This window comes from Motacilla alba, chromosome 5 (assembly GCF_015832195.1).
Source record: "Motacilla alba alba isolate MOTALB_02 chromosome 5, Motacilla_alba_V1.0_pri, whole genome shotgun sequence".
NCBI lineage: Eukaryota > Metazoa > Chordata > Aves > Passeriformes > Motacillidae > Motacilla > Motacilla alba.
Genome location: NC_052020.1, coordinates 17,577,456 through 17,604,640, shown reverse-complemented (window position 1 = coordinate 17,604,640; position 27,185 = coordinate 17,577,456). Strand labels below are relative to the sequence as shown.

Here is a 27,185-nt window from a genome sequence, read left to right as displayed (position 1 = left end):
AAACTGCCTTTGCAAAACCTCACCAGTCTGCACATAAAAGGAAAGTTTGAAAATTGTTCATCTCTAGACAACAAAGGAGTTGAAATATTTAAGGCACCGCTGGCCTTATCCTCAGTGGTTTAAAAACCAGCACATCTCAACTAACTTCAAAAGCTGCAACTCCAGCAAAGATCTGGTGCTACAAATGCAGAAATCATCTTTTATCACAGCAAGAGAGTGTTAAATATAACATATACACAATAGCCTCAAATTCTGCACTGGCAGAAATCAGTTGTTCTACATTTTTTACTGACATACTATTAATTTGTGACAAGTCAAAAATGTCAAATGGGAAGGGGAGGGGATACATGCTTCATTTAAATTAGAGCTTCAAACTAGAGCTGAAAAATAAAGTCAAAAAACAGGAACTAGAGGTTTATGGAAGGCTTTTGGGGAGCAATCAGTTCCAAGTTAGGATCTCTGACAGCACTGACCTATTGATGTCACATGGGAGCCATGTAGGATTTTTTCAAGTTTCTCAGAATCTTGACCATGAGGGAATTTACTGTGTTTGGGCAGGGACCAGAACCAGCCATTCTGGAATCAGGATGATATTTCCAGAGAGGAAATCTCTGAGCTAAAGGAACAACCATCCAAAGCAATCCATTTTTATTTTCTACCCAAAAGGCTACTGTCCCCATCTTGGACATCATCTTCGTTACTTATAAAATAATCTCTGCCTCTGTGTGTCAGCCCAAGTGGCTGCAGAAAGCTCCCCAGGAGTTTCAAAGCAGGCAGAGCCAGTTCCTTTTGAACAATTTACACAGTGGGTCTTTGATATGGATTAGAAGACCAGCACACAGGAGCTGTCCTTCAAAAGGGCACCCTCTCTGCCACAGTCACAGGGTGATGTGCACACCAACTGCCCTTTAATCCAACCCCTGACTTTCCAAGGGGGAACAAGCTACTGCAACTGCCCTTCAGAAAAGCTGGAGCTATGATGCTGGAAATGTAAAAGCAATACAGTTTCCACTACAAGCTCCCCTCTCACTTCTAGTGCCAGCTCAAAAATGCCTCAGACGAGTCAAATAAAGTACTGATGTGGAACAGATACATCTCAAAGTAACATTGCCAGATTAAATGTTGATCTGGAAGTCATTATTCCAGGAACGTACAGGAATTCTTTGTTGCGTGTTTGGACCAAGTCAAGAGGAGGCTGACTCTGTACCTGCATCAGGTTTGCCCTGGCAGGAAATTCCAGGTGTTTTGTTCCAATGTGAACATTTGTGGAAGTGAACAATGGACAGGGTAACACGACTGAGCATGCTGAACACAGACACAACCCACGTTTCATCCCAAGACATGTGCCTGGAATGATGACAAGGACAATGCTCCTCCCATGGGTGCGTTCTGTGATTAAACAGCACATCTCTATCTCCCTCCAGATTAACAGTTGAAAGTGCATTTACTTTTTGGCAGACCTTTGATGTCAACAGCTTCAACCCACTGCAACTGCCTGGCCTCTGTGTGCTAAATAAAAGAGCTCCCCCCAAACAGCTGGCACAGTGACATGATCAGCTCCTGTCTCCTTCTCAAGAGGAAGGGAGAGATTTCCCCACTTCCAAGTCTCAGTGAGTTGGATGAGGGCTACCTACATTAAAGAAGTGTCTGAGTATCCAGTGGATAACTGCAGGAGAGGCTGCCTGGGCACACAAGTGCCAAAGAAAGACCAAGCACAGTGTGTACAGGGTGATACAGCAGCTCAGCACCAGGACTAGCAGCACCACTCCTTCTTCCTAAATTGAGAGCCTCACTTCACAGCCTGACTCAGAGTGTTCTGCAGCTCAAGGATCATCCAAGCCATGCAATTGATACTTGAACTCATGCAGAGAAGAGATGGTCCAAGTATTTTAGGAGAGCCTGAAAGAAGAGCACATGAAGGAAAGAGCCCTGGGGAGATACATCAGCTGGGAAGGCAATGGACAACAAGCTCCAGTCTCCACAACTGCATAAGACTGAAGGAAAAATACCTTGCTTGTCCCAGGATTACCAGTTGGCTATTTCTCTTCCCTGTGCAAAGATACAAGACAAGAGGAAGCAGAATAGGAGAAAATTTGCTAGCATCAGCAGAGGCAGAATTAAGTCAGTCATGCTGGTCTTCCTAGGAATTCAAGCTGCTAAGACAGCATATTGCCAGCCTTTGCTTCAGAACAGCAAACAAAATAAAGGTCAAGATTAAAGAGGACAGGATAAGAAAGGGAATAACACCTTGGAGAAGAGTAGCAGAAAACTCATCCAGGGACACTGGAAAGTTTTTATGAGCAACAAATTGCTTATGTAAGAAGGCATGAGACACTTTTTACTGCAGCCAAGGCAGAATATTTAACCAAGTACCCGAAAAATGAACAAAACCTGGCAAACACATGCCCAACAAAACAGCTATCTGGCACTCCACACTTTGGAGATAAACACAAAACCTTGCAGGACACTTTAAAGGAACTGGTTTTAGGAAGTGTTTAACACCCAGATTCAAAGAGGATATAAGCAGCAGGCAGTATTTAAATCAAAGAGGCCTCACACACTGAGCACCCAATAATCAATGATGTACTTTAAATGCTGGTGTACTATCAACCTAAGTTGCCTTCTCAGCTTCATAGCCAAGTGCTTCATAGTCAAGCATTTCACTGAGCCCTGGTGACTCCTCACATCCTCTGTTCTGGACAATGAAGCTAGTCCTATTTTAACAGCAGCCAAGAGTTTGAGTCTCTCAACAAGCTCAAAGCTCTCAAAAAGCCAGAGTTAAAAAAAAATCCCATCTGTTTCCAGCAGCCTGAAGATTGGAGGTTTCCCCTCTCTCCACATTCTGCCTTCCCCAGCCTCGTGAAAACTCTTCCCCACAGAATGACACAGGAACAAAGACCTGCCTGGAGACTCTTCTCTGGGCCACCTTCTTCTCCTGGGAATTGCAGAGGCTCTTAGGTCAAAATCGTCACAGGAAATCACTTGACCCTTATGGCCTTTGTCAATCATGGTCATGGGTGCCCTTCAAGTTTTTCAGTATCTTGGTCTCCCTCCTCTCCTCCATGGCATAGCAAGCATGTTTTCAGCACTCACACAACTCACTCAGGCCTCCCTCATTCCTAAATGACCAGGACAGCTCGGAAGGACCAACTCAGTTTTGTTTCTTGAGAAAACAAGAAAAGCTGTAGCTGTAGGCTGTCATAATGGCCTTGACATCAAAATAGAAACCGGCAAAGAAATAGAAACTGTCAAAGAAGCAGAAATTATGTCCCCGGCCTGTAAGCACACGTGCTCCCTGCACCAAAAGGAGGGAAAAAGCATGGTACAGGCAGGAGTGCCTCCCTGAGCTAGCCTCAGGGTGGAGAGAGCTGCAGGAACACACACCTGCACACTCAGGGACAGAGCTGCACTAACAAGGGCATGAGATCCCTTGCGAGGAGCTGCTGCCCCAATGCTCCACCCCCAGCAGTGTCCAAGAGCAGAGTCAGGGAAAAGGGAGTCTAGCACAAACCTGTAGTGATAACATCCCTAAAATGCTCTTCCAGCAATGCGCAGTCAGGAGCTTCCTACACCACAGGTGCTGTTTTCAGTCTGGCCTTTCAAAAATAGGCTTTTTGCCACTTTTTTATCCTAGCAGTTTAAAAGCAATTTCAACACTAAGTTTTTCAAAGGATAAAAATAAATACATTAATGCACACTGAAAGCTGTTGTTTAACTTGAGGCTACTTTGAGTCATGCTGGATTTGCCACACTCTCTCTGGTCCACACGTGCTTCCTCCTCTTGCACACTGAGGTCTATTTTAAACTACGTATTTTAATCAGCTAATACTGGTAGAACATGCATATTTTTAAGGAAAGGATTACCAACTCGTGCAACACAGCAAGACAAGTGCTAGATGCCTAGCACAAAGCATTCAATGTAAACAGGTCTAGAAGATTTCTGCAGCTTTGAGTCAGAGCATCCTTTGGGATACTGACCGAAGGGCACAGCACCTATGAAAATACACAGCAGATAGACTGGTTTGTACAAAAAGGACTTTGATGGAGCTGAACCAAGATCTTGCTGATCCAGCCTTACATTGATCCTAACCCCCTCACTGTGCTTTGCCCAATGTAACACCTTGACTCATGCAATTACATATCAAGAAATGAAACCACATTCATGTGCCAGGCAGCTCCAGGCTTCACCTTTCTAACCCCAAGCTATTTTGTTGTTCGTAACTAGGCTTTGGCTGGAATTGTGAAATAGGTGGCCCAGCCTTGCGATGTGCTAGCAGATATGCACCCTGTTGGGACCTGGGTAGGAGAAGACTTTAAATTCCAGCACTGCTAATCCTAACCCCATCTTACTAAGGCAACTGGGGAGGATGGGACAGAAGCATCCCAAGGGAGAAAACTGCCAGATCCCACATAGCTTGTACCAGCCACAGCAAACCTGCAAGGCATTTTTCTTCCCATCATATTTTGCGGTGACATTTCTAGGTAGAAACACCTTAAATCATCTACCACAGCAGTATCAAGGCTCTGCCTCTCTGTCCAGCTCACTCTGGCTACCCTCAAGAGCACAGCTGACCAGATTTCACTCATCCAAGCCCCCCACGGTGGTTAAATGAGATGAGTGACTCAGACTCCACATGCTTCTCGGTGCTCTTGTCATCTAACTGTGGCCCAATGTCTCTTTTCTCTAAAGGAACTAAAAGGCTCTGTGTTGAGACACAAAGACCTCCCACTACCTGGGTGGTATCATGTTCCTGCTCTAGGTCACTGTAGTGCCAGACCCATCAGTATGTAAGATTTAGGAGAACAGGGTGTCTTGCTCTTGGAAAAATTCTCTAGCTCCTTTATTCTGAATTAAGTGCAGCATATCATCTATGTTGTGTGCGCACCAGCCAGTGACCTAAAAGTCAAACTGGAAGAGGTCTGAGCAAAAACCTCAGCTGCTCGTGGAAACAGCTGCACCTCACTTACCCAAAGACCTCTTCAAAGCTGGACTGAGCACTGAGGCAGACACACACACTTTCCTCTGAGGAAGCCTTTACCTCTGTGGTGCAGGACATTGACTGACAGGCATGTCCCCTTTTAATGGCTGAGACATCACAGCAGTGACTGCTCTCCCAGAATGCCGAATATGTTGCAATGCTAGTCTGATTTCTCCCATGGAACCGTTCCCTTAGTGGCAGTACAAGGTGTGGCAGCTGGGCCTGTACAAGCTACTAAGCCCCCACTTTGTAGGTGGTGGCAAAAAGCTGTGCTGCTGTTTACTGCAGTACACCAAGGTGTGCTGGGCTGTCTGCTGCAGAGATGAGACACACCACTTGGTAGAGGACATCATTACCTCCCACTGTCTGAGCAGAGCACAGAAGAGACACTATTCAAAGACTTGAGTCAGAAAATCACGAAGAGCTGTGAGCCGATGAGTCACACGGACATATGTTAGCTGCTACTTTAGAGGACTCCAGAACAAAAGAAAAAAAAAGAAAAGGTACAGGAAAAAAATGGATTCTCAGTTTGTGTCAGTCCACAATCTCCACTGAAGTTGAGAGACTGATCTGCAGCAGCCAAGACTGACGTGATATGTTTTGGGAAGTTGTTAAGCCCAGTAATTGTGCTGGAGCTTTGCTTTTTCACTGAGGCCCCACTCCATAACTGTTGATGGGAATTGCTGGGATCATATCCCAAGCAGGCTGTCATTTTAGCTACTGTCACTGAGGACTGGAGACAATGCCCTTGTCTGCCTCTTCTCTCTGATGGGAGACACAACTATTTCCCATGCAATTTGGAAAACATCTTGGTGAAAGCAGCATTAAATATTCAGGATCCAGCTCCTCTCAACTGCTCTAGCTTATGCCTTTTACTCACATTTAATTCACATGAACCAAACTCCACTTGCAAGCTGAACCAGTAATTTTATTCCTTCAGCATTTATTTGAAGGTCAGCTGCTGCAGGTGCCCTTAGTCATTTCAGATTTACCACCTCTCTAAAACTATTTTCAAGGTACAAAAGGAGAAGAGGGATGCTAAGTTTGGGGTCATCAGAACTTGACTTGATACCTTTTCAAGCCAGAAGGAGCATAAGAGGAGCCAATGCTGAGGACAAGTGTCCTCCCAGCAGCTTTTTAAGCAATGATCAGTAACATTGGGTTCCTCTCAAATACTTAGACTACACATTCTGGATCTGCTAACCTTGGCTTAAATCTGGGACTATTTTTAGAAGCTCGAATAAAGAGCAGTCATCCAGTGGAGTGCTTCATGCTTCCCATTTTAGACATTGCATCCTTAGCCTGAACGTAATCACCAAGCTGTTCAAGGTCAACTCATATTTCAGTCATTGCACTATCCCATTCCACCCTCTCCTGATGTCTCACCAGACGTGTTGCAAGAGTCGGTGTCTTTTAAGCTGACTGCAGAAGGTCAGCTCCCTACTCACCCATCTTTGGAGAGGTGATGCCGGAAGAAGTCATTGGCTGCCAGTTTGATAGCCTTTTCTGGTGTCACTAGAGTCAGGTTCACTGCAGCCCCTGGGCAAGGAAAAGAGAAAAAGGCCATTGGATAATGAGAGTAACGGAATTATTAACTGGATCTTTCAGGAATGTGTTGTAACTTCTGCACAAAACCACAGACAGAAGCAGGAGAGCTCCCAGTGCACCAAAGGGATTTAGAAATACAAAACATCACTGAAAATTAACAAGTGTTTCTGCCTCCCAACACCTTGAGTTTGTGAAAACATCCCCAGATGTGTTTCTACTCCATTTGCCATATGTATTTTGTAATTTCTTCAGCTTCACTACTACCTCCCACCATGTATACATACATCCTTGTCTCTCATCCAAGGATGCACTCCTATGAATTCAGAAGGATGTAGATCAAACCTTCAGAAAAGGAGTACAAGATGGTTTAGCAACCAGTCCTAACTCCTTTGCAAATATTTTGTGATACTGAGAAGCAAAAGACCCCCTGCCCTGCCTTCTCAATGGATCCCTTTCCGTGCTTGCTCCCCAAAAAACACCTGAGCAGCTTGAATTCCAAGCAGCTCGGAAAAGGCAGAGCCATTGAAAGAGCTGGAGGCTGGCTGAAGTCATCTGGCTCATCTGCACAGAACCAGCTCTAGACAGCCCTTAGAGCAAAGCGGCTTGCCCTGTGTGTCACCACTGGGTGTCACCCCCAGAACAGCCACCGCTGAAGTGGCTTTTTGCCCACCACAACCTGCAGCACACAGAAATTCCCCTCTGAGCTCCATGGCAAGGCTTGCTGGGGGACCTGGGGTGTAAACAAGCCTTGGCTCCCTGCATCCCCCACCCGCTGGAGTGCCCTTTTGTCAGGAGCAACAAACAGCAAATCCCTGCATTGTGCCTGTCACAATGAAAGGCCTGCATGGCCTGGCTGGCTGCTGTGGGCACCGGTATTAGTGCAACATCAGTGCAACACAGTGGCTGGGAGCAGCTTTCAAGCTGCCCTAAGGGAAATGGGGTGAGGGAAGGGCCAGTCACTTCCCAGCAGAGTGAGGTTTGCACCATTAGATTAACACTCCAGAACATTCTCCTCCATTTAAATCCCAGGGCTCAAAAAATCCTCCAGTGGATATCCTCAAGCTCTCCTTAACTGCACTGAAATGTACTGAGCTCCAAGCCCACCAAAGGAGCTACACTTGAGACTGGTTAATGGCCTAGAACTCCTTTGTAAGAACAAACACAAATACAGGCATTTATGCTTGTCTTTGAGATTTAAACAATTTATCCCAAAGATTCATATTCCAAAGGGAAGCAGCCAGAGAAGCCTGTACCCCCACTAGGCTCCAAAGACCTGGTGGGGTTCATTTTCAGGACCTCTGAACCCAAGCTGACAGGAGCTATAAGGGCTAAACACACCTAGAGAAAGTCAGCTCAATCTTTTATTCCTCGGGATGGACTCCCCTTCCTTCAAAAATTGAAAGACATAAATTTTGGGGGACTTTCCTCAGATTAGGAAGCAAAGTCACAATGGGACTTCTGGGACCACTACAACAGGGAGTGGGACACAGGAATTCCTGGCTCCACATTCTCTGCTCAGAAGATACACCTCCACCATTCAGAAAATTGCAGCAAGAAAAGACAACCTTTGCTGCACGGGGCTGGGCAGCCCAACACATCTTCCCCCTTTTCAACTCCCACGTTCAGATTTTGCAGAGTAGCGCTGCCTTGTAGCAAGCCAAAGCAGTGCATTCGTTCCACACCTGTCATTTGTTTCGTCCAACAAATGCCATCATCTTTCACAGTACACAAATCAACAATCAATCCCTGCCTAGGGAGCAGGGCAAGCCTCTCACACTTCTGGTTCTTTGCAAACTTTTAAGGGCACCAGTGATTGTGCTGCTTCAGTTTGATATTCTTCCTATATATGATGTCCCCTCTGCCACGGCTCTTGCACACAAAGAGAAGCCATACAGAAATGACCTTCACACTCCACATCCACTTTTTAACGCCAATCATATGAGGATCTACAAAACAAATCCACACAGCCTCATTTTAAGTGGAAGTGGCTACCCATGAAGTGTTTCCTCAAACGCCAAATTGACAACAACTTCAACAACGCTCCCAATGGCTATGAAGTGTAACACCTGTACACTGACACAGCATGAATAACATTTTCCTTGGAAAAACAAGAAGAGAAAGGAAAAAAGCATAAACCTGCTACTCTTAACACCAGTGCCAAGGGTTCACTGAAAGAAAGCAAACAAACTTCAAACTATCAAGCAAGAAAGGTACACAAGAAGTAGACTTCCACACTCTGACCTCCTTCAGGAACCAAGAGGCTTTCACAGAAGTTTCTCTTCAATTGCAAATAAAGCAGAGGGTAAAAACACAGAACATACAGGAAAAAAAGTTAATGAACCTGGGTTTTCTCCTACATCTTTGATATTTTCAGTAAAGCTGCTTAGCAGAGAATGGATAATCCCTGTCCTGAATAATCCATAACAGCTTCAATTTACTGGAGGAGGAGAAATTAGATACTCTAGCTGCTGGTATGCTTCTCACAGCATCTTCTTCTTTTTGTAAAATCTCCTCAATTCTGCCCACACCAACGGGTATTTCCCTAACTAAAGCCAACCTTAGCCTACAGGCAATCCTACATGTACCACAAGCAAAGACAGACAAACAGAACGGAAAAATAAACAGGAATCACTAAATCACTATTTTGAAAATAAGTAAGGAAGCACTACAAAGAACAAAATCAACCAGGGCAAAACTAGCTGTTTGCCAACAAATCTTGTAGGCTCCCTCTTCTCACCAAGCCTTGTTTTTTTATTAAAACAGATTTCTCACAGAAGTCCTTATACACCACCAGCAACCTACATAACAGGGGGACTGAGTCATCCCCAGTGCAGCACTGGGAGATATTATTAGCAGAGGCCAGGGAAGGCTGCCACACTACTGCAGCTGAAATGCAGCTACCCTCCAAACATCACCAGCAGCAAAGGGAACTTCCTCAGCCTTTGGCTCCTGCCAGCTTGGCTAAACACTTGGTCTGGGATTGTTTAGAATACGTGCTGGGATCTTTAGGTGGCTTCTGGCTGGACTGCAGTAGGAAGCTGAGAGAGCATCTCCCCAAGATCCCCCATCACTGATGCTCATGGGGACCAGGAGCCCACAGGCACTACCGATTCATTCACTTGGCATCATGTTTTAAGGCTGCACACCATCAATTCCTTGAGCACAGACAGGGCTGGACAGCACCATCCAGCATCAAGGCACTGCTGCTATACAGATGTTATGGGAAAAAACATGAGGGAACTCCTCTTCTTCCTGTCTCAAACAAATCCAAGAATCCCTGTAAATTCTGGGGAAGAACTTGAGACAAATGTTGGGATTGCCTTATACATTACACAAGTTTGCTATAGGCTACTCATACAAAGCAAAGAATGTTTGCCCACACAAATATTTTAAGAGGTGATTTGCAGAAAAGCATCCTACAAACACAAGTGACTCTCCTGTCTGTACTGAGCAAATTTGATTCACACATGAAGAAGCTCTGAAGTCACACAGCAGGAATGGCTGTGCCCAAACAAACCCTTTCTGTCCTCTGACAGAGGCCAAAGAATCTGCAGGGACAACTGACGTGCTTGTGACTCCTCCGTGGGGAGCAGCAGCTGCTACTTTAGCACATTAACTTATAATCCTCCCAATTTCAGCTTAAAGCCTGCAAATAAGAGCTTGTGAGTCATTCAGCAAATTCTGCTGGGGAACTAGGACAGCTGGAGGGAGCAGGAACCTGATTTCCATCTCCCTCTGTCTGCAAGGCTGAGATATCTCTTTACCTTCTTTCCAGAAAAGAACTCACACAATCTTCATGGACCATGGATGTATTTTACCCACTCTCCCTGAAAGGGAGGGAAGGGCTGCTCATGTCAGCTCACAGAACTAAGGCACAGAGACCAGGATTGCTGCTCTTGGGACTACTCACATTTGCACCATGGCCATGCTGAAGTATCTGTAATTTTCTGAAAGGAGCTGGAGCTATTCAAAAAAGGCCTCTCCAACCCAGCTCTCTATTTAATAGTAATAAGTAATTTCAAGCAACTATCAGCACCCTGAACAGAGTTAGAGACATGGACCAAGCTGACCAGACTTGGGAAAGGTTGGGAAAAGAAAGTGGTATGCAAAACCCTCTGCACCCTCTGCACCCTTCTGCCTGGAGATCCACATCCTCTCTACCACTCTAAGCCTTAAAGGACTAGGCTGTCTCTCCCAAAAGTCCTGATTCTCACAAAAACTCTTGGTCCTACAGTCTCCCCTTTAAGTTTCCCCAAACAGCTTCTTCCTTCTGCCTCCTGCCAAGCAGCCTGCCAGGGCACATTTACAGCCAAAGTTAACACAAGCTCAAAATCCTGGCTAGGAACACAGCAGCAGCCAGATTCTGGAAAAAATCAAAGGGGAACACGTCACTGCTAGCATTGAAGATGGAGCTTGCCAGGGTTCCTTGAGGTTATTTGTCTTGTTGCCTGCTCCCAGGAAAGATGATGCAAAGCAGCCAATCCATCCCTGCCATCCACCACACTCCCCTGAAACGCCCACCAGGAAGTTGAGCAAGAGACGCTGCCTGAACATCCAGCGCCAGCTCCTGGGCTGGCCAGACACAATGCCTGTGTTTCCCTAGGAGCAGGGAAGAAGCAGCAAGACACACTACACATGCCAAGAGCAAGGCGCCAGCATCTCTGGACTTCTGCTTGAAAAAACAAAGAGCAAGGACTCATCTCAATCATAGCAGTATAACTTTAATCAGGCTTTATCAGGGACTGAGTGCCACCAAGAATGCTATCTGAGCACCCCAGATAAAAACTGCAAATGCAGGCAGGTGACTATCAGGACACAAAATGAACCAGAGCTCAGGGTCAATGAAGTCAGTCGGACTGTGCTGCAAGCCAAGGAGGTATTCCATGTTTTCCTCTGCTATAAGTGAAGTCAGGATTTGGCCTGCTGACCTCCTCCCCTCAAAATCTTAAAAAATTTACAGGGATTTTGGGTCTAAACTATAAAAGGTATAATGTCAGCCGAGGAACTCACTGCTGTAATAGACAGCCTGAGCCAAGGAGCCAAGAGATTTCTAGCAGATCAGCACAAAACAACCAAACAGCTGAAGCTTCACCCTGAGCCAACCTCAAATTTTCTTACCATCCCAAGGGAGTTTTTTCGGAGGGCAGGTTATTTTAATTTTTTTTAAATTGCAGCTTGTCTTAATGCTTGAACAGGGCACTTGGGCCTGCTTGAGACAACAGGCCTGACCATGCTGGTGGAGGGTTTTGACATAAATTCAATCATTAACCACAGAACTTCAAGAGCTGGTTTGCTACTGTCCCTCTGTCAAAAGTTACCATGCCCAAGCTGGGAAACATAATATACAGTCCTGAAACAAAGTCCAGCAGCTTCACTTAAACTGCTAGTAACGATAAACTTCACTAAGTGGTAAGGTTTAACACCAAAATAGTCATGAGGAGGACTCAAGTCCTCAGTGGTAGGTATCTGAATAGACACCTGCATGGAGTTTATTTTAGAAACAGCTGCACTGTTCAACCTCCTAGGATACTGCCAGGTTACTGCTTTATATGCCAGAGAACAGAGCTTTTCCTCCTACTTACGCACCAGTGCTTCCAACGCAAAAGCTGTGCTGTGCCTGAGTCAGCTGCACTTACCTCTGTACATGCCAAAGTAGCCTTCCGACCGAATTGTTTTAATGAGGCAGTCAGACCTGCAAAAGAACAGAGGGAGATGAACCTCAGGATCTCAAAGGTGGCTGAGTGCAGAGAAAAACAAAGCAAATTCCTTGGAGTGGTTTCCATTTACATTCTGTCAGCAAAACCCTCAGCTGAGATGGGAACTGCGTCAGCCTCTGAATGTGTGGTTGAGGCCATTTCAACCTTCGAGTCCATTTTCACCCCCTAATTCACAGGGGCTTTGAAACCCCTGGCTCACCCTGCACACGCTGCCTGCTTTCTAGACACACAAAAGGGAGAAGTGTCACTGCAAGGGCTGTTTATCCAGTGTCCCCTGTGGCAAATGCACATGAAATGCTCTAACAAGCAGATCCCCATCTATGCATTTTTAAATCCAGCTCTGGAAGGGAAATGAGGGGGGCCAAACCCCCCATGCTGACTTGTTTGTCTTACTCTAAAATTTGAGTTACTCGTGAAATTTGAATTACTCGTGAAATTTGACACGAGGCACACAAAGATGAGATGACCTGAACACTCAGTCATCTGTGGCCTCCCACGCAGATTAAAGCATGCACTTTTAACACATCAAGTCCCACAGCAGGCAGCAAACACTCCGGCTCTTACCCTGAGGACAGCGTGGCAGGGTACCCAGCTCCAAGGGGAAAACTGCTCCAAGGGGAAAACTGTCACCTTCCTTGTTGCAAATACATTTACTACAAATGAGAAAACCCTGCAGAGCACTGGAACTGCTCAAAGGCTTTTGAAGGCACAGACACACACACACACACACCTAGCAAATCCAAAGTCACGGTTCAGGAAGGCTGCACATATTCCCTGGCAGAGTTTCCCTCTCTGGACCACAGCTGCATGAAGCTGGGATGCTGCCTTTAGGATCTTTGGGAAGAGACAGGTACTTGCTCTAGCCATAGAGGAAGGAAGAGGTGTACATGCATGTATGTGTACATAATTTAGGGACCAAAAGGCTCTTTTAAGCAGTAGTAAGAGAAGTGGGGCTGATGAAAATACAAATACATTTCTAAGAGATTTGGCAACACAAGAAGTAAACTTCTTCTCAGCTCGGCAGTAGTGCTGAGGCGGAAGAGAAGGAAATACAGAGCTCCTCCCTTGAGGGCTTTATGGCCATACCTGGGCAAAGACTGTTCTAGAGTTATTTGTGAAGAGCCCATCCTGCATTGCTACCAGTCATGGCAATGAGTTTCCCCTCTGCTGGGACTCCCTGAATCCTTTGGCATCTCATCTTTCACACATTTCACCCCAGCCCCTGCAACTTGCCCATACTCATCTCCTTCCAAGCAGCCCCTCCAACTCATTTGCAAGCCCCAGAAATTTCAGTGCACCTTCCTCCTATCCTTCCCATCAAGTTCTCACACTGCAGTGCTGGAGGCAACACATTTTCCCTAAGCCAGGGATGCTGCTTTGAACAAGATGCAGCAGGGAGAGGAGTGAGAAGAGCTGCTCCCCACCACATTCATACAGCCCTGCTGCATCAGGATAGAGCTTGCATGTCACTTAAAGCCCCTCAAGCTGCAGCAGAACAAGATGCAGCCAAGGCCACATCCAGCTTTCTTCTCTCCCTGGAAAAAGGAAGCAATCAGCCAACTAAAATGATACTAAAATGAAACCTCCACAATAACACACCTGGGCCAGCACAGCCCAAAAGCCAAGATCTCTTCATCCCTCAGAAGTCCTCCAGTGTCTTTATCTTTTTAAAGTGAAAGGTTCCCCTGATGCCAAAGATCTCTTGAGCCAAGCATAAGTAAGGCATGTTATCTTAAAGTAAAAGAGCCAACATTTTAAAGGAACTTGCTGCCTTTCCTGGGTGTTCAGCAGACACCAGGTAATTGGTGTCATCAGGAAATCTAGTATTGATGGGCACACAGCTTTTCCAGAAAAATAAGCTGCTGTAACAGGGGAAACTTTCTTAGGAAAGCTCAGCCCTTCCTGTTCTTAGAAGCAGCCAGGTCAAATACACAGGATAAATCTTATGTATTCCTTAACAGCTCCTCATCTCACAGCAATTCCTGGCTATGGAGCTGACTTGCACTTTATTGCTGGAGGTTAAAAGCCTCTCTCCTATCCCTTCCAGGCATGAGACATCCTGGCATGCAATCCCAAGGGGTGCTACAAGTTCTTCAACCTGCCTAAATTCCTCCTGCTATCAGGTCACGACGATAAGCGATCCTCAGGGAGGTGAAGCAATCTACAGCAGGAACGGGACACAACAAAAGGGGATGCAAAGCAATATGGGCGGCCACATCCTGCCAACAATCCAGGGCACACTGACAGTGCAGGGGGCAGAGAGCACAGGAACTATCAAGGGAAGCACCAGAGCCTACAGCCTAAGCTCATGTCATCAGCTAGAGCAAGAAGGCACAGAGAATAAAGCCACCAGCAGAGAGAGCATTTCCTTCCTATTCCCCCTCTGCCTCAAATTCTCCTGGGCAGGAAAGAGGAAAAGATGGTGTGCAGGAGCAGGGATCAGGTTACACTAGTTCTAAACAAAGTGTTAGAAGGACAGGACATACCTCACCAGTCCCAGTCCCTTCTTCCCCTCAATACCTGGGAATGAGGGGAAGTCGCTCATTCCCAAAGGCTGGAAATGAACGACTGCTTCCTCTTTTTAAAACTGATATAGCAAAGGAAGGATCTCCAATATCAGAGCAATGGAAACAGAACAGAGGCAGAAACTCCCTCAGACACCTGACCAGCTTAGCAGACTCCTTGTGTTCAGGATCAGGTGATCGGGATTCCTTGTGTTTTGATTCTGAGCCCTGGCAGTAGTGACCACGCTGCTCCCAAGCAAGGGATGCAAACAGATGTGCCCTCTGCAGAGGACTCCCCTGCTCAGCTCAGCAGCCTCAAGAGCTGCTCTATTCGCTTTATCTGCTCTAGCACAGCTTGGCTCCAGACTATCCCCTGGCTTTCCTGAGGACAGCCCAGTTCCTAGAGATGCTGAGCTCACCTGAAAGAGATAACAAAGTGGAAGGGCTCCTGTGGAAAGCCCCGAGGGATGGTGCCCGTGTGGGCAGTACTCACAGGCTACTGTACATCCGTTGACCATTCTGCTGGTTCTGCAGGCGAGTTTTTGCCAGGTCAATGGGAAATACACAGGTGACTCCGATCAGCCCAGCTATCCCTCCATTGATCAGCTTGGCAGGTAAACTGTAAGGGGATGAGATAGAGAGAAACAGATGTCTTAGCAGTGGGTAATATCAGGGAAGGGAAAGAGAAAAGAGCTGAGCTCTTTTGCGTGACCAGAGTTAATGCATCGCTGTGAGACAAGGCTGTCCCCCCCAGCACAAAGGAAGCTCTTCCACAAAGCAAAGCTTGGTTCCTCTGTGTATAAGGGGAGACAGAGAAAGCAGCACGTACCATTAGCACAAATCACTGATGAGTAGAGTGGAGCTAAACACCTAACCCACACATTACTAGGAGCAGGAAAAAAATCCTGTTGCCCAGGACCCAGGGATTTCTGTTGTCCCTAGAGGAGAAAAGACTGAATGCTGGACCACCTACCACATGGACAGCCTTCAGTTAGGGCCTGATGGCATCCGAGCCAGCAGGTTTACTGACAAACGCTGTCCTGCACCACAATGAGATCCACAGCTAATGAGAGGTTCGTGATACATCAGCTGCTACCATCATGTGCGAATGGGCCCAGCGGAAGCACCCAGCTGGCAGCCACGGAGCAGATGGCTGCAGCCACGGGAAACTGCTTCCAGACCCATCTCCCAGGGCCAGGGGAACACACACAAAGCAGCAGCCTGGCAAAACCACCGGGCTGGCTGCCTGCATGGCTGCAGATGTGGAGACGTGAGCTCATACCTCTGGGGGAAATCAAAACCTGGCTCGCTGCACGTGCTTCCGAAGCACTGGGCTTTTTCCACTCCCCTTTGTGCTCCCACAGAGAATTCCTGCAAGTGGCACTGAGTGAAAGCCACATCAGCTAAACATGGGTTCCCAGCAAATTCAATTAAGAAAAATGTCCTGCACTTACATGCTCAATAAACCACTGCACACAGAGACAAAGAAAGCCTGTTTGAGTCAGCTCCCTCCTATAAAGCACAGGATATGGCTCCCTGAACAGAGGATGTGTCAGATATTATGCTGGTGGCTGACAGCGCTCCTAGACTGCAGCTGGGTGAGCCTGCAAGGCCTATCCTCCCACCGGGGGAACTGGCACACTGTCTTTCATGGTGGTGACTTGCTGTCCTGGATGGGGGGACAGTCTGCATTACCCTCCTGAGGCAGCAGTGCTGAGGCATGGTGGAGTGAAGCCCTGCAAACATGTTCCCCCCAACAGCACTCCAGAGCCCTCTGCATCGAGGGGCAAATGCAGGGAGGATCAATAAGCAGCCATGCTTGAGGGAAAGGCAGGATATGGAGACTCAAGGCTTCAACTTGAAGGGTCCCTGAGGGAAGCAGACCAATGAGGGATGGAAAAATATATAAAAGACTTTGTCCACAAGGGCTAAGCATGATTTGACACCTCAGGACTGAAATACTGACATACCTTGACACACTCCTTTCAGCCTCTGCTGTCCTGCACCCAAAGCTCCTTCCTCCTCAACACCTGCCAATACAACACACACGAAACCCCAGGGCTGGCACAGCTGGAAGAAGAGGTGCCAAGGACAGGCAGACAGATTTGAGCTCAGCCTCCAGCTCCAAACTAGACAGTGCTGACTGAGATTAAATCAGCACAGTACTTCAGGAAGGCAGGCCCAAATCAGTGCACAAGCTCAGTGCAGAGCCAGGCTTTCAGACTTCACCAGCTCCAGACTGTTGCCTCAGGGATCTTTGTGCCACAGTCAGAGAATGGAATAGATTTGCCTGCAAACTCCTACACTGAACTTGTTCTCAGGACATGGGAAAACTTCAAACAGTAAGCTTCACATCATTGTGTTCTCCTTATCTAACCCACAGTCACACTGGAGGAGGAGGTTAGAGACCAGATAGAAGTGTCCCAGGATGAAGACTCCACTGAGAAGGAAGGTGTTTGAAGACAGAATCACCTCAGCCTCCCCAAATTCAGCTCTGAAGTCACTGTTGGCAGTTCACTGACTGTGAGGCACAACCAGTACCCCCTTCCAGCCTCAGCATTGTCATCGCTTCTCTAAGTGTCCCTGAAACACCTGGGAAAGGCAAACACTTGCCTTTCTCAACCTGTTTCAACAGTGAAATCATCGCAGGGTTTATATCAGCTGGGACTGAGACACAGACACAAAGGTCCTGCCTGCTGCTACTGTAAGTGCAAGAGATTCCCCAGTTTCAGCCCAGACCCCAGCAGTAAAGGGGAATCATCTGATGTGCCAGGGCAAGCCAAAAATTTGAGGCTGCAGAGAGCCTCTCCCTCTGCCTGTGGGGGAGAAAGCCTTGCTCAATACTTCCATTACACCTGAATCTAACCATCCAGATTTCCCCATGAACACTGCAGGGGGAAACTAGTAGGGATGGACACGGGGCAGTATCCAGTGAGATACTGAGATTAAATTCCACATGCACTGCTGGAGAAATGCAGTGCCCTTTATCTCACCATGCAGCAAACCACTGCTGTTGATTTCAGTCTTTTGCCATCAATCTTGTTCTGCTAAGGGGTGTCAGAAACAAATCTCCTTAGCTTGGCCGCCTGTGACCACTGCAAACATGTGGTCCCATAGACTGGAGAGATGACCAAGGCAGGAGAGGTGAGGGATCTGAGACACAGAGAAGAACATGAGACAAAGACCATTGCACCTGAATCACAAGCTTTTTCCCCTGTGACTGAGTCATCCCACTTCACACATCAGTGCTTTCTGCTCTCTCGAGGGATAAGAATCCACTGTGCCTGGTCTCTCTGTCCTATTTAGCTTCTGCACAGCTACTGCCTCACAATACCTACATGTGCAGGGCTTAGTGAAATGGGGACAACGCTGGCTAGCATGCAAATGAAGCCACTTACTCAGTTTAATACAAGAAGGGATACAAAGGCATCCCAGTTCTCCTCTTCTAGTGCTCCTCCTCAGCCCCCTTAACTAGTCCCTGTAGCCAGCAAGGTCTTGCTTACACCACCAAGAGCACACTGGAGGAGCCAGGGCACATCTTGTAGGACACATCTCCACTTCCTCCAAACAGCCACAGACGCCTGATCATTTTGCTTTGCTGAGGTTATCGGGAACATGGACCTGCCAGGCTCCACGGAGGTGAATCTCAGCATGCCCTTCATGGGTGTGTTGGAAGAGTTCCAAGTGCTCTCCAAATTGGCTAGCAGATGATGGCCAAATCTAGGCACACAAACACTCCACAATGCTGTATTTTTATCAGCACAGCTCAGGACTGTTTACATTTGCAGAAGACAGGCATACAGAAAGATATCCTAATCATGGCAAAATGCTAAGAAGGGGCAGCCCTCTTGCCTGCAGAATTCAGGCACTGCCAAGTCCTGTCCCTCTGTCTCCATGTTTCATTCACCCACTCACCCCACCTGTCCTGAGCTTGTAACCTGGAAAAGTAGATGTTAGAAAAGCAACATGAAAAACCCCACAGGAATCCCACAGCATGCAGGAGTCACTTAGCTGGGGCAACTTCACAAGCAGCAGAAAGTTAAACCCACGTGGAGAATTGTGCAGATTCACCTGACACAGCTCTTAGGAAACAAAGGGTAGATCTGTGTCTTTCCAGGAAATTAATCCCAGCTCATTTCCATGGAAGACTCAAATCCAGCCTTTACCAGAACCAACACTCTTAAGTTTCCACTGTGCACATAAGTGTCCTTAATCATTGCTGGTACTTCATATTCCTGCTATCACTCAAGCCTTGACTGTCTGTAGAGTAAGGGCACAAGGCTGCACAAGGCTACATGGACTTTGTCTTTACAAGTACTGCATCCTTGGCTGGTCAAGGACCTGGCTTTGCTCCCTTGATGCCAACAGCTGAAGTCAGCAGCTCAGGGTGACCTTTGAAAGAAGAAACAAAAAGGAAAGGACTCATGCAGCATAGAAAGCAGAGGGTAGAAAGAAAAAGGCAATGAGAAAAAAGAACTGAAGAAAGCAGACATGTGGAAACATGGCAGAGACAAAATAAGAGAAGGTTCAAAAAAAGCAGGTAAGAAAGGAGAAGAGAAAGAATCAAAACTCTTTAAGGCTGGAAGAGGTGATCAGGTGATTTCCTCCAACCTCCTGGATCCCAAACAGAAATAAGTTTGAAAGATTTTAAAAGAAAAACCTAAAGCACAATTAAAAAAAAATTAAAAGTTACCTGATCTGTTTATCAGCCATTTAATTCAAACTTGATCTTGTTAAGAAATGAATCTGTTCCTTCCAATCGTTCTTTTTCAGTCACGTCTTTCTCACTTCAGTTTCTTCCTGGGAAAGGACAGAAAGACACCAAGAACACAAAGTTGAGACACTCTCCTTAAAGCTCAGGGGCTACTTGGAAGGCAGGCTGTAGGGTCAGGACAGCTGAGGCACCAGTGACTAAACGGAGCACCTGATCTCCTCAAAGAGGAGACTGAGCTCCAGAGGGAGCCTTATAATTGTATGTCTGTAAATATAAATATACAAGGACATATGGAGGGAAGAGCTGCCAGGGCCATCAGGTTCTAGCAGCATACAAGGAAGGGCAGCAGCCAGGCAGGGCACAAGCTCTGTCCAGAAGCCAGGACAGTCATGTCTGTCACTCCTCTCCAACTTCAGAGAGCATTTCACACCATACCATGCACATCCCCATCCCCAACCCTCTGCAGTCCACCCAGCCAGCCCAAGAGAGTCAAGTGTCATCACAAGACTTTCACCACTTCCCTTCAACACATACATGCTGTGTCCAAACGACAGCCCTCAAAACACTGCTCTTCCAGAGGTTACTATCCTTCCCCTATTTCTGAGCTTAGACAGCCCATGTTCAGTCTTGTGCCAACATTGCTTTTTAAGCAATGCCTCTCCCTCCCCAAGCTACTGATGCCACTTTGCCCTTTGGACCGCTCCTTTCAGCTCTGCCAGACTGCAGGAATCAGTTCTAAGACTCTTAATTGTTAGTGTTTCATGAGAGCTGTTAGAAGTCACCACTCAAAGAAATCTGGACATGAGAGAAAATTTCAGAAGCAGCCACAACTTTCAGCTTTCTGGAGATGCCTTCATCTCCTCACTCCAGCCTGGGAATCAGATGCCCTCTGCTTTCTGCAGGTGTCTCAGCAATATTCAACCAACTTTCTCCCTCTTCCCTTTCACTTGCCACCTGGATGCTGAGCCAGAAGCAAAGAAGTACCTTTGCCCTTTCCCTCTGGAATGAAATTTGCTCCTTTACTGCAGATTTCCTAAGCCTCACAGAATCTCACATCCAGCAGAGGGGCTTACAGGTTGACACTTCTGCTCTGGAGATACCTCTGGCTCTCAGTGCATTCCTAAGAATAGAAGGTCCCTGAAAGTGTGAAGAGCTAGTAATGAAGGTGCAAACAAGTATGGGAAGGAGTTCAGGTCCCCCTCCTGTTTTATCAAGTGTCAAGGATAGGACAGCATGAAACCATTGGTACAGTCCCACTCTTGGACAACATGAGACTGAAACTGCCTTTTCTGCAGCCCCACATTCAATTAGAGCTGTGAGAGACCAGCACGTGGAGCTCCCTAAGGAAAGGCACTCCTTCTCAAAACACTGCACAGAAACCTCACCCACTGCACTATGCTGTTATCCCTCTGTGGCCCTCTTCAGACAGTTTACCTGATCCCAACTGATCTACGGCTGCAGACCTTAAAAAGCTCCAGATCAGCTAAGTCTGCACTTTCTAGGGAAAATCACTTATACACCCTTCATACGTGTGCTTTTATATGCATGTCCACAAGAGCAGCTCGGTTTAGGTTAATGTAATTTTCTATCAAATTAACCAGAATAAGACAAAAATACAAAAATATAGGAAGACCAGTAGCTGAAAGCCTATAACCGTGTCATAAACAAGTTGTGAATTGTGAAAATTCACTTGATAATGTCTACACCCTCAATAAACTTGTGTTATTGAGACAGGCCTGACAAAATACATGCACCAAGTGGTCCTGACAGCTTGCTCCAAGCTCTGGCAAGCTTTGTTGCCTCTGCTGCACCCTTCCACGCAGAGGGGCATTCAGGAGGACAGACATCCACCACAAAGGGCAACAGCAAGGCAAGACAGCAAGGCTGGCGATATTCACCACAGCCAGGTAGCCAAAAGAGTGAGAGACCAAGATGGACACACAAACACATCACAGGGCTGTTTCTTACCTGCTGACAGAAGTAGGGCAATGGAGTCCCTCTGCACCAAGAGGGACTTGGGACAGCTGAGTTTAGTTGACTCTGGCCTTTTTTTCTTTTGACTTTTGGCTCCAGCACCCCACCTGCCCAGTAACTACAGAGCCTTCCACAGCTGTCTGATCAAGCTGGAAAACTGCTGCTGATTCCCACCAGGGAACAGATGCTCCCGCTGCAGCTGCACAACAAGACAGGGTAAAAACAACCTTCCTGGGTTTAAAACTGGGCAAAGTTACAGGTTTCCTTGGTGCTGGCTGTACAGCCAGCAAATACCAGGACTAGTATCATCTCCCCTAACAAAAGCCACTCAACTCGCGGACGAGCGACGGGAAGCGAACAATGTGATCATTTTACAGCAGACACCAGCACTTGATAACTGTTTAAACAGCACCTGGCACTGCAGAGGCCTGAATGTCTGCGGCCAAGGGATTTTAATGAATTAAGGGATTTTAATGCAATGAAGTGGAAAGCTTATTTGAGCTCTGCTTGTTTAAACAGAGCTCCAACGAATGATCATTTGCAAAACAAACCCTAAGTCACCCCAAGCTCTATCTGACCACTTTGCTGTAATCTATAGAACTCCCTGAGTCCCTCAAAAGAGGGTGAATGATAAAGCCTCCAGTGGCCTGGTCAGGGAGTTTCTGAGCTGAGCCAGACCCCAGTCACTTCCAGGGCAGGAAAATAGCTGCTACCATTCTGCAGTCTAAAGAGGGGAAAACTGGCTGGGAAGAGAATGCCGGGAATTTTAAAGGACATTTAAAAAACAAATCCAGAACAACATTATACATTTAACCTAGAAATGAAAGAGATTAAATAAAGACCTAAGTATATCTTCCAAGGAACACAGTGCTCTCAGAAGCCAAAAACTGCACATAAAAGCAGGCAAGCATCTGCAGCCAAGCAGGGTGTAGCTCCAAGGCTTCCTGTGGGAGAAGTGTCAGGGAGCAGGGTTTGCATCTTCCTAGGAAACCTGCCATCAGGATCTGCACTGGGGCAGCAGAGAAGCCAGCAGCACCAAAAGGTGCTATGCCTCAGAAAGCTTTTGTATGGTTAAACATCAGGACAATGGCACTGCTGGAACTGGGAACCTGAATGGTAAACAGAGCTGAGGAACTGGGAGGAAATTGGTTTAAGAAGTGAAATAAGAGTCACCAGAGAGCCACCTGAAAGCCAAAGAGGCTGAGCAGCCTTTGTGGAAGGGGATCCTAAATTGAACATCCCATAATTAAGAGAGTGAGAACAGCATGGGAGTATTTCCTTCCTAGAGTGCTGTTAACACAGCTAGGCACGGATTAATGCCCCATTACTTGCACACCAGGACATCCCTTTTACATTTATTAAAATGATCAGGCAAATTAGTTTCAGAGCCACACGCACACCGAAGCGGTGCAAATGGCCCGAAGCTCATGCTGACACATAAATGGCCCAGGAGCCTCCACAATCTTGCCTTTCCCCTTTCTCATTTCCCAAAAGTCAGCTCCAGACAGTGACAGAACAGCCACACTAGAAGTACCACAATACATTCCTGAATGTATCTGGTCCTCACGGCCTAAGCCACCAGTGAAGCGGTGCAATTTTTCTCCCCTGCCTTGCCACACATCTCAGACACTGAGGCTTTCTCCAGGAAGGCCAACCTTTGCATCTGCTCTCCTGATCCCATGAGGCATGGGGCTGAACTTTAAACCTTCAGTTTTTGCCTTATCACCTGAAGGAAAAGTGCTTACTAGAGAATCACAGCCCAGCGTGAGGCATGGAGGGGAGCATACAGATCTCATCTTGTCTCATTAATGCATCACACCAGTAAGCTTGGATTGGAAATACAGGCACCCAACATCTCCACAGGCCAGGACATCACTGGAGAAGAAGCAGGTTAAACTTACCCACACATGTCTGATTGCAACCTTGCTGATTGCATTTAGTGCCAGCACGTCACCCTATATATGTGGGTTGCCACCTCTACTCCCAGGTGCCACTGCTCTACCCCCAGTGTGAGCCAAGTACAGCACTCTTCTTCTCCTGCTCTTCCCCTGCCAGGCTGCCAGAGCCACAGCTGCCATCCTCCAAGGCAGCTGCAGGCTCCCAGACCACCAGCTGCCCCAGTGCTGCCAGCAGCACCACCCACCCTCCCAGAGGTCAGCTCTTCATTTCTGCCCTCTACCAGCACTCCCATTTCCAGATCCCCTCCCCAGCAGCCCCGGTGCAGCTGAGCACATCCTCTCAGGCTCAGACTGCTGCACATGCTGATTTATCTGAGCACACACAGGCTGCCGGTTTGACAGAAAACCTTTAGCAAATGTCAGCTGGCGCTGTGACCGAAGAAAGCAAATCTGTCTTCTCCCTACACCCAAACGTGTCCCCATCCCTGATTTCATGCCAGCACAAATATTTGTGCCGGACAGTCAGACAGAACTGGAGGCCAGCACATGCTGGAGCTGTCACTGAAAGCCAACTTCTAAACTACAACCTTGATTTAAGAATAAACAGCAGAATGGAAAGTCAGGCCTCCAACATATTTCTACTTGTCTTGAGAGCAGACAAAGTCCCAGTGAGAGAAGTTGATGTCAAGAAACGGGGCTCAGAAGGTGAGCAGAGGAAACAAAGCTGTGCCAGATCCACTGCGTCAGGACGACACTGCCACGCAACCATTCACAGTCAGGGATGGCAAGGGGAAGGAATCAGCAACGAGTACCTACTGGGAGAGGAAAAACCCTCTGGGATCAGCACACTTTCCTTCACAGCACAAACGCATCTGAAGGTGCGGACACTGCCAAATTTTGTTAATGACGGCAGCAAAGCTGTCATCACAATAAGGTTCAAGGAGTGCAGAATAAAACCGCAAATATTTCCTGAGAGAACCTGCTTTCTAGATGCATGACAGGCACAAAGTGCACAAAAGAGTTGGCACCAGGTAATGTCACCTGGGGAGAAGCTGTCAATTTGGTTCTTGCCTGCTCAGGACACTTTGGGACAGAGGGTTTAGAGAAAACAGGTGGCAGTTTAATCTGCTGCCTGCTTGCCCGTAGGCCCTTGAAAGCAGGGACTGCCATGAATTTCCTTGCAGGACCTGGCAAGGCATTAGTCCCCAAGAAAACAAAGCAGCTCTCAAACACGCTGGTGAACGCTCTCCACCGTCACAGAGCGTCACCTCTCCAGCTGCACAGGGGACAGCAAGGCCCCTTCACACCATTCTGCTACCAGACAGAAGCCCCGGGGCTGCACACGCAAACTCACCTGCCTCGTGGTCACCAGCCAGCTGTACCCGAACCACACGGGACTGTGAAAGCAGCAAGCCAAAGGCAGTCTTCCCCCTTCCCTCAGGTGATAAAAGGCCAAAGTACTAGTGGGGAGGTGCCATGCCAGCCGCCTGCACCATTGGCTGCTCACACCCTCTGGGGACAGGCTCCGTGGCACGGCGCCCACTCAGCTGGCAAGGCACGGGATGCAGAGCCTCAGCAGGCAAGGTACTCCTCCCTAATAGCCCCTGCAATGACTCTCAGCTCCGGCAGTCCCTCCCCATCCTCCACAACTGACCTCTGTCTCGTGCAGCTTCCCTCAGGCTGGTCAGGATGGATTCCCCCCCTGCCCCCTCCTATCACCGAGAGAACAGTCAGGCTGGCACCCTTGCAAAACTGCAGGCAAACTCTGCCCCCAAATCCAGCCTGCACTGTCCCTGCACACTAGGGAGCCTTAACTGCATGCTGAGAGACCCCACGGTGAGAGAATGCCTCGAAACATCTCCTGTGTGCCACAAAGGAACAGGAGAGTTCCCTGGCTGGGGGTGTGCTGTAGAGGTGTTTGGCTTTGCAACTGCAGGTGGTGCAGTATAGATTTGCCTGAATGCCCACAAAAGGGAAAAAGAGGAACAAAACTCGCAATTAGCAATGAGGACTCCTGAGCTCACATTCCAGTTCCATCACTGACTTGCCCTTCACCTAGAGAAAGATTTCAAACCACAGCTGGCAGCCTGACGAACACTCCACGTCTATGACAACATTCCAGCTTAGAAAAAAAAACAAGCCTCAAACAAAAACAGTCCAACATCTTAGCAGACATACTTACCACAACCAAACCAGTGCAGTCACCCATAATGCTGCAACAGAAGAGGATTTACAACAGTTGAAGTGTCACTGGGGACAATCCTACAAGCCCCTGGGACTACAGCAATATCCTGCATTCTGATACTGCATGCACATTGTTGCAACTGTCCTCTCCACCAGGATTTACTTGACACTGCAGGAGATTCACACAACAGTAGTCAAGATTTGCCTGATGCCCTCAGTCACCAGGGTCACCTCCTTGCAAAGCAAAGGAGTTACCTCCTGGCAACTGCCCTTCTGTCTGCATGATCTCAGCCACACTAGGAAAAGCCAGCATAGCTGCTGACTCCAAAGCAAAGATCAAAGTGAGTGGAGCAGCAGGTGTCACTGGAAAATAAGGGGACAAAACAGCAGGGAAGCAGGTGGGGAATTTCCTGCCTCCAGGCAGTAAGAGTAGGAGGAACACACCCAGTTTCCCTACTCCCTCCCCTTTGGGCTCTCCATGCTGCTGGAAGCATATGCTGGCCCCCCATTCCCAGTACAGCAGCATCACACAACTTTGCCTGCTTTGCTGAGAAATCTTTTGCAGTAAGTAAAGACAAGAAGACAACAAGCACCTGCTGTTACCTCTGTGAGAGCTAAGGCTTGGAGCAAGGCCTCCAAAAGGCACTTGCAGCAAGAGAAGTGCCTTCCTGACTTGGAGAGCTTCTCCAGGCCAAAAAACCAGCAATTTACTTAGATTAGAGCAGAAGCCATTTGCCTATTGCTTAACAAAAGGAGTCCCATGGAGGCCTCTTCTTGCATCAGCATGATCCCTTTAACACTGAGATGCCAAGCCATCTGCCAAGACAGAAAGACTTGGGGAACAGGCCTGTGCTGGTCTGGAAGAAACACCAGATACACCCTTCGACTGTGCATGCTTTGGGTAACTGCCCTGGATCAAGAGACAGAAAGCTAACGCTCATCTTGAGCTGAGCATGGGTATCAGTACTGCAGCACACCAAAAGGCCCCAACACCCACCTGGGATCTGTCATTTTAGGGGCTGCTCCGACCTTCAGTCAAGGAAAGTCCCTGTCCTGAAGATTCTGCAACTGAGCTGCAAGATGGGATGAGTAAGGACAGCCCTTAGGAGAAGTGACTCACCCAGGGCTCACATGGGAAGTCTTGGTATCAAAGACATTGGAGATAATAAGTTGAAGGAACTGCAGGGAAGGTTTCAGCAGGACAAATGAGCCTGCAATCATCTTATTGAGAACACATTGCTCCACTGAAGGACAACACATTAAAACACTCTTAAAGCAATATCTTCCCTCACACGAGAGAGACAACAGGTCTAAAAGTGCTCACAGCCCCCCTGGCAAGACAGAGGGGAGCAAAGGAAACCCATGGGAGTTGCTGGTGCTCTTCCCATCTCAACCTGCCTCCTCTCAAAGTTCTCAAAAAGGCAACTGGGTCAAGTCTCAAAAGACCTGGCTCTTCTGCTCTGCACAAATGCCTCATCAAGCATGCTGCCCTGCTGCCCTGTCACTCCTCTGAACACTTACAACACAAGTAACAAGCCTCTAAATTTAGGACAACTACTCATGCTCAAAGCAAACTATCTTGGAGTAGGTGCCAGAGGGCTGAAAACCCCTTCCATGCATCTCATCATAAAATCTTCAGTGATGTGGTCATACGAGGCCAGGGCATG

The 27,185-nt window shown here is 47.5% G+C and overlaps 1 protein-coding gene across 2 annotated transcripts in view; it reads right to left on the bottom strand.

Moving 5' to 3' along the window:
* SLC25A22 (solute carrier family 25 member 22) overlaps positions 1-27,185 on the bottom strand; it is a 51,019-nt gene that overhangs the window by 8,368 nt on the left and 15,466 nt on the right. Inside the window, exons 1-5 of one of the 2 annotated variants that reach the window (XM_038138146.1) lie at positions 24,689-24,922; positions 19,442-19,548; positions 15,242-15,367; positions 12,164-12,219; positions 6,428-6,518 (exon numbers count right to left, since the gene is read on the bottom strand). In XM_038138146.1, the coding sequence (XP_037994074.1) occupies positions 6,428-6,518; positions 12,164-12,219; positions 15,242-15,367; positions 19,442-19,461 (293 nt within the window). In that variant the 5' untranslated portion in view covers positions 19,462-19,548; positions 24,689-24,922. Of the gene's footprint in view, positions 1-6,427; positions 6,519-12,163; positions 12,220-15,241; positions 15,368-19,441; positions 19,549-24,688; positions 24,923-27,185 lie in introns of those variants that run through there. The other variant, XM_038138147.1, reaches the window with a different exon arrangement.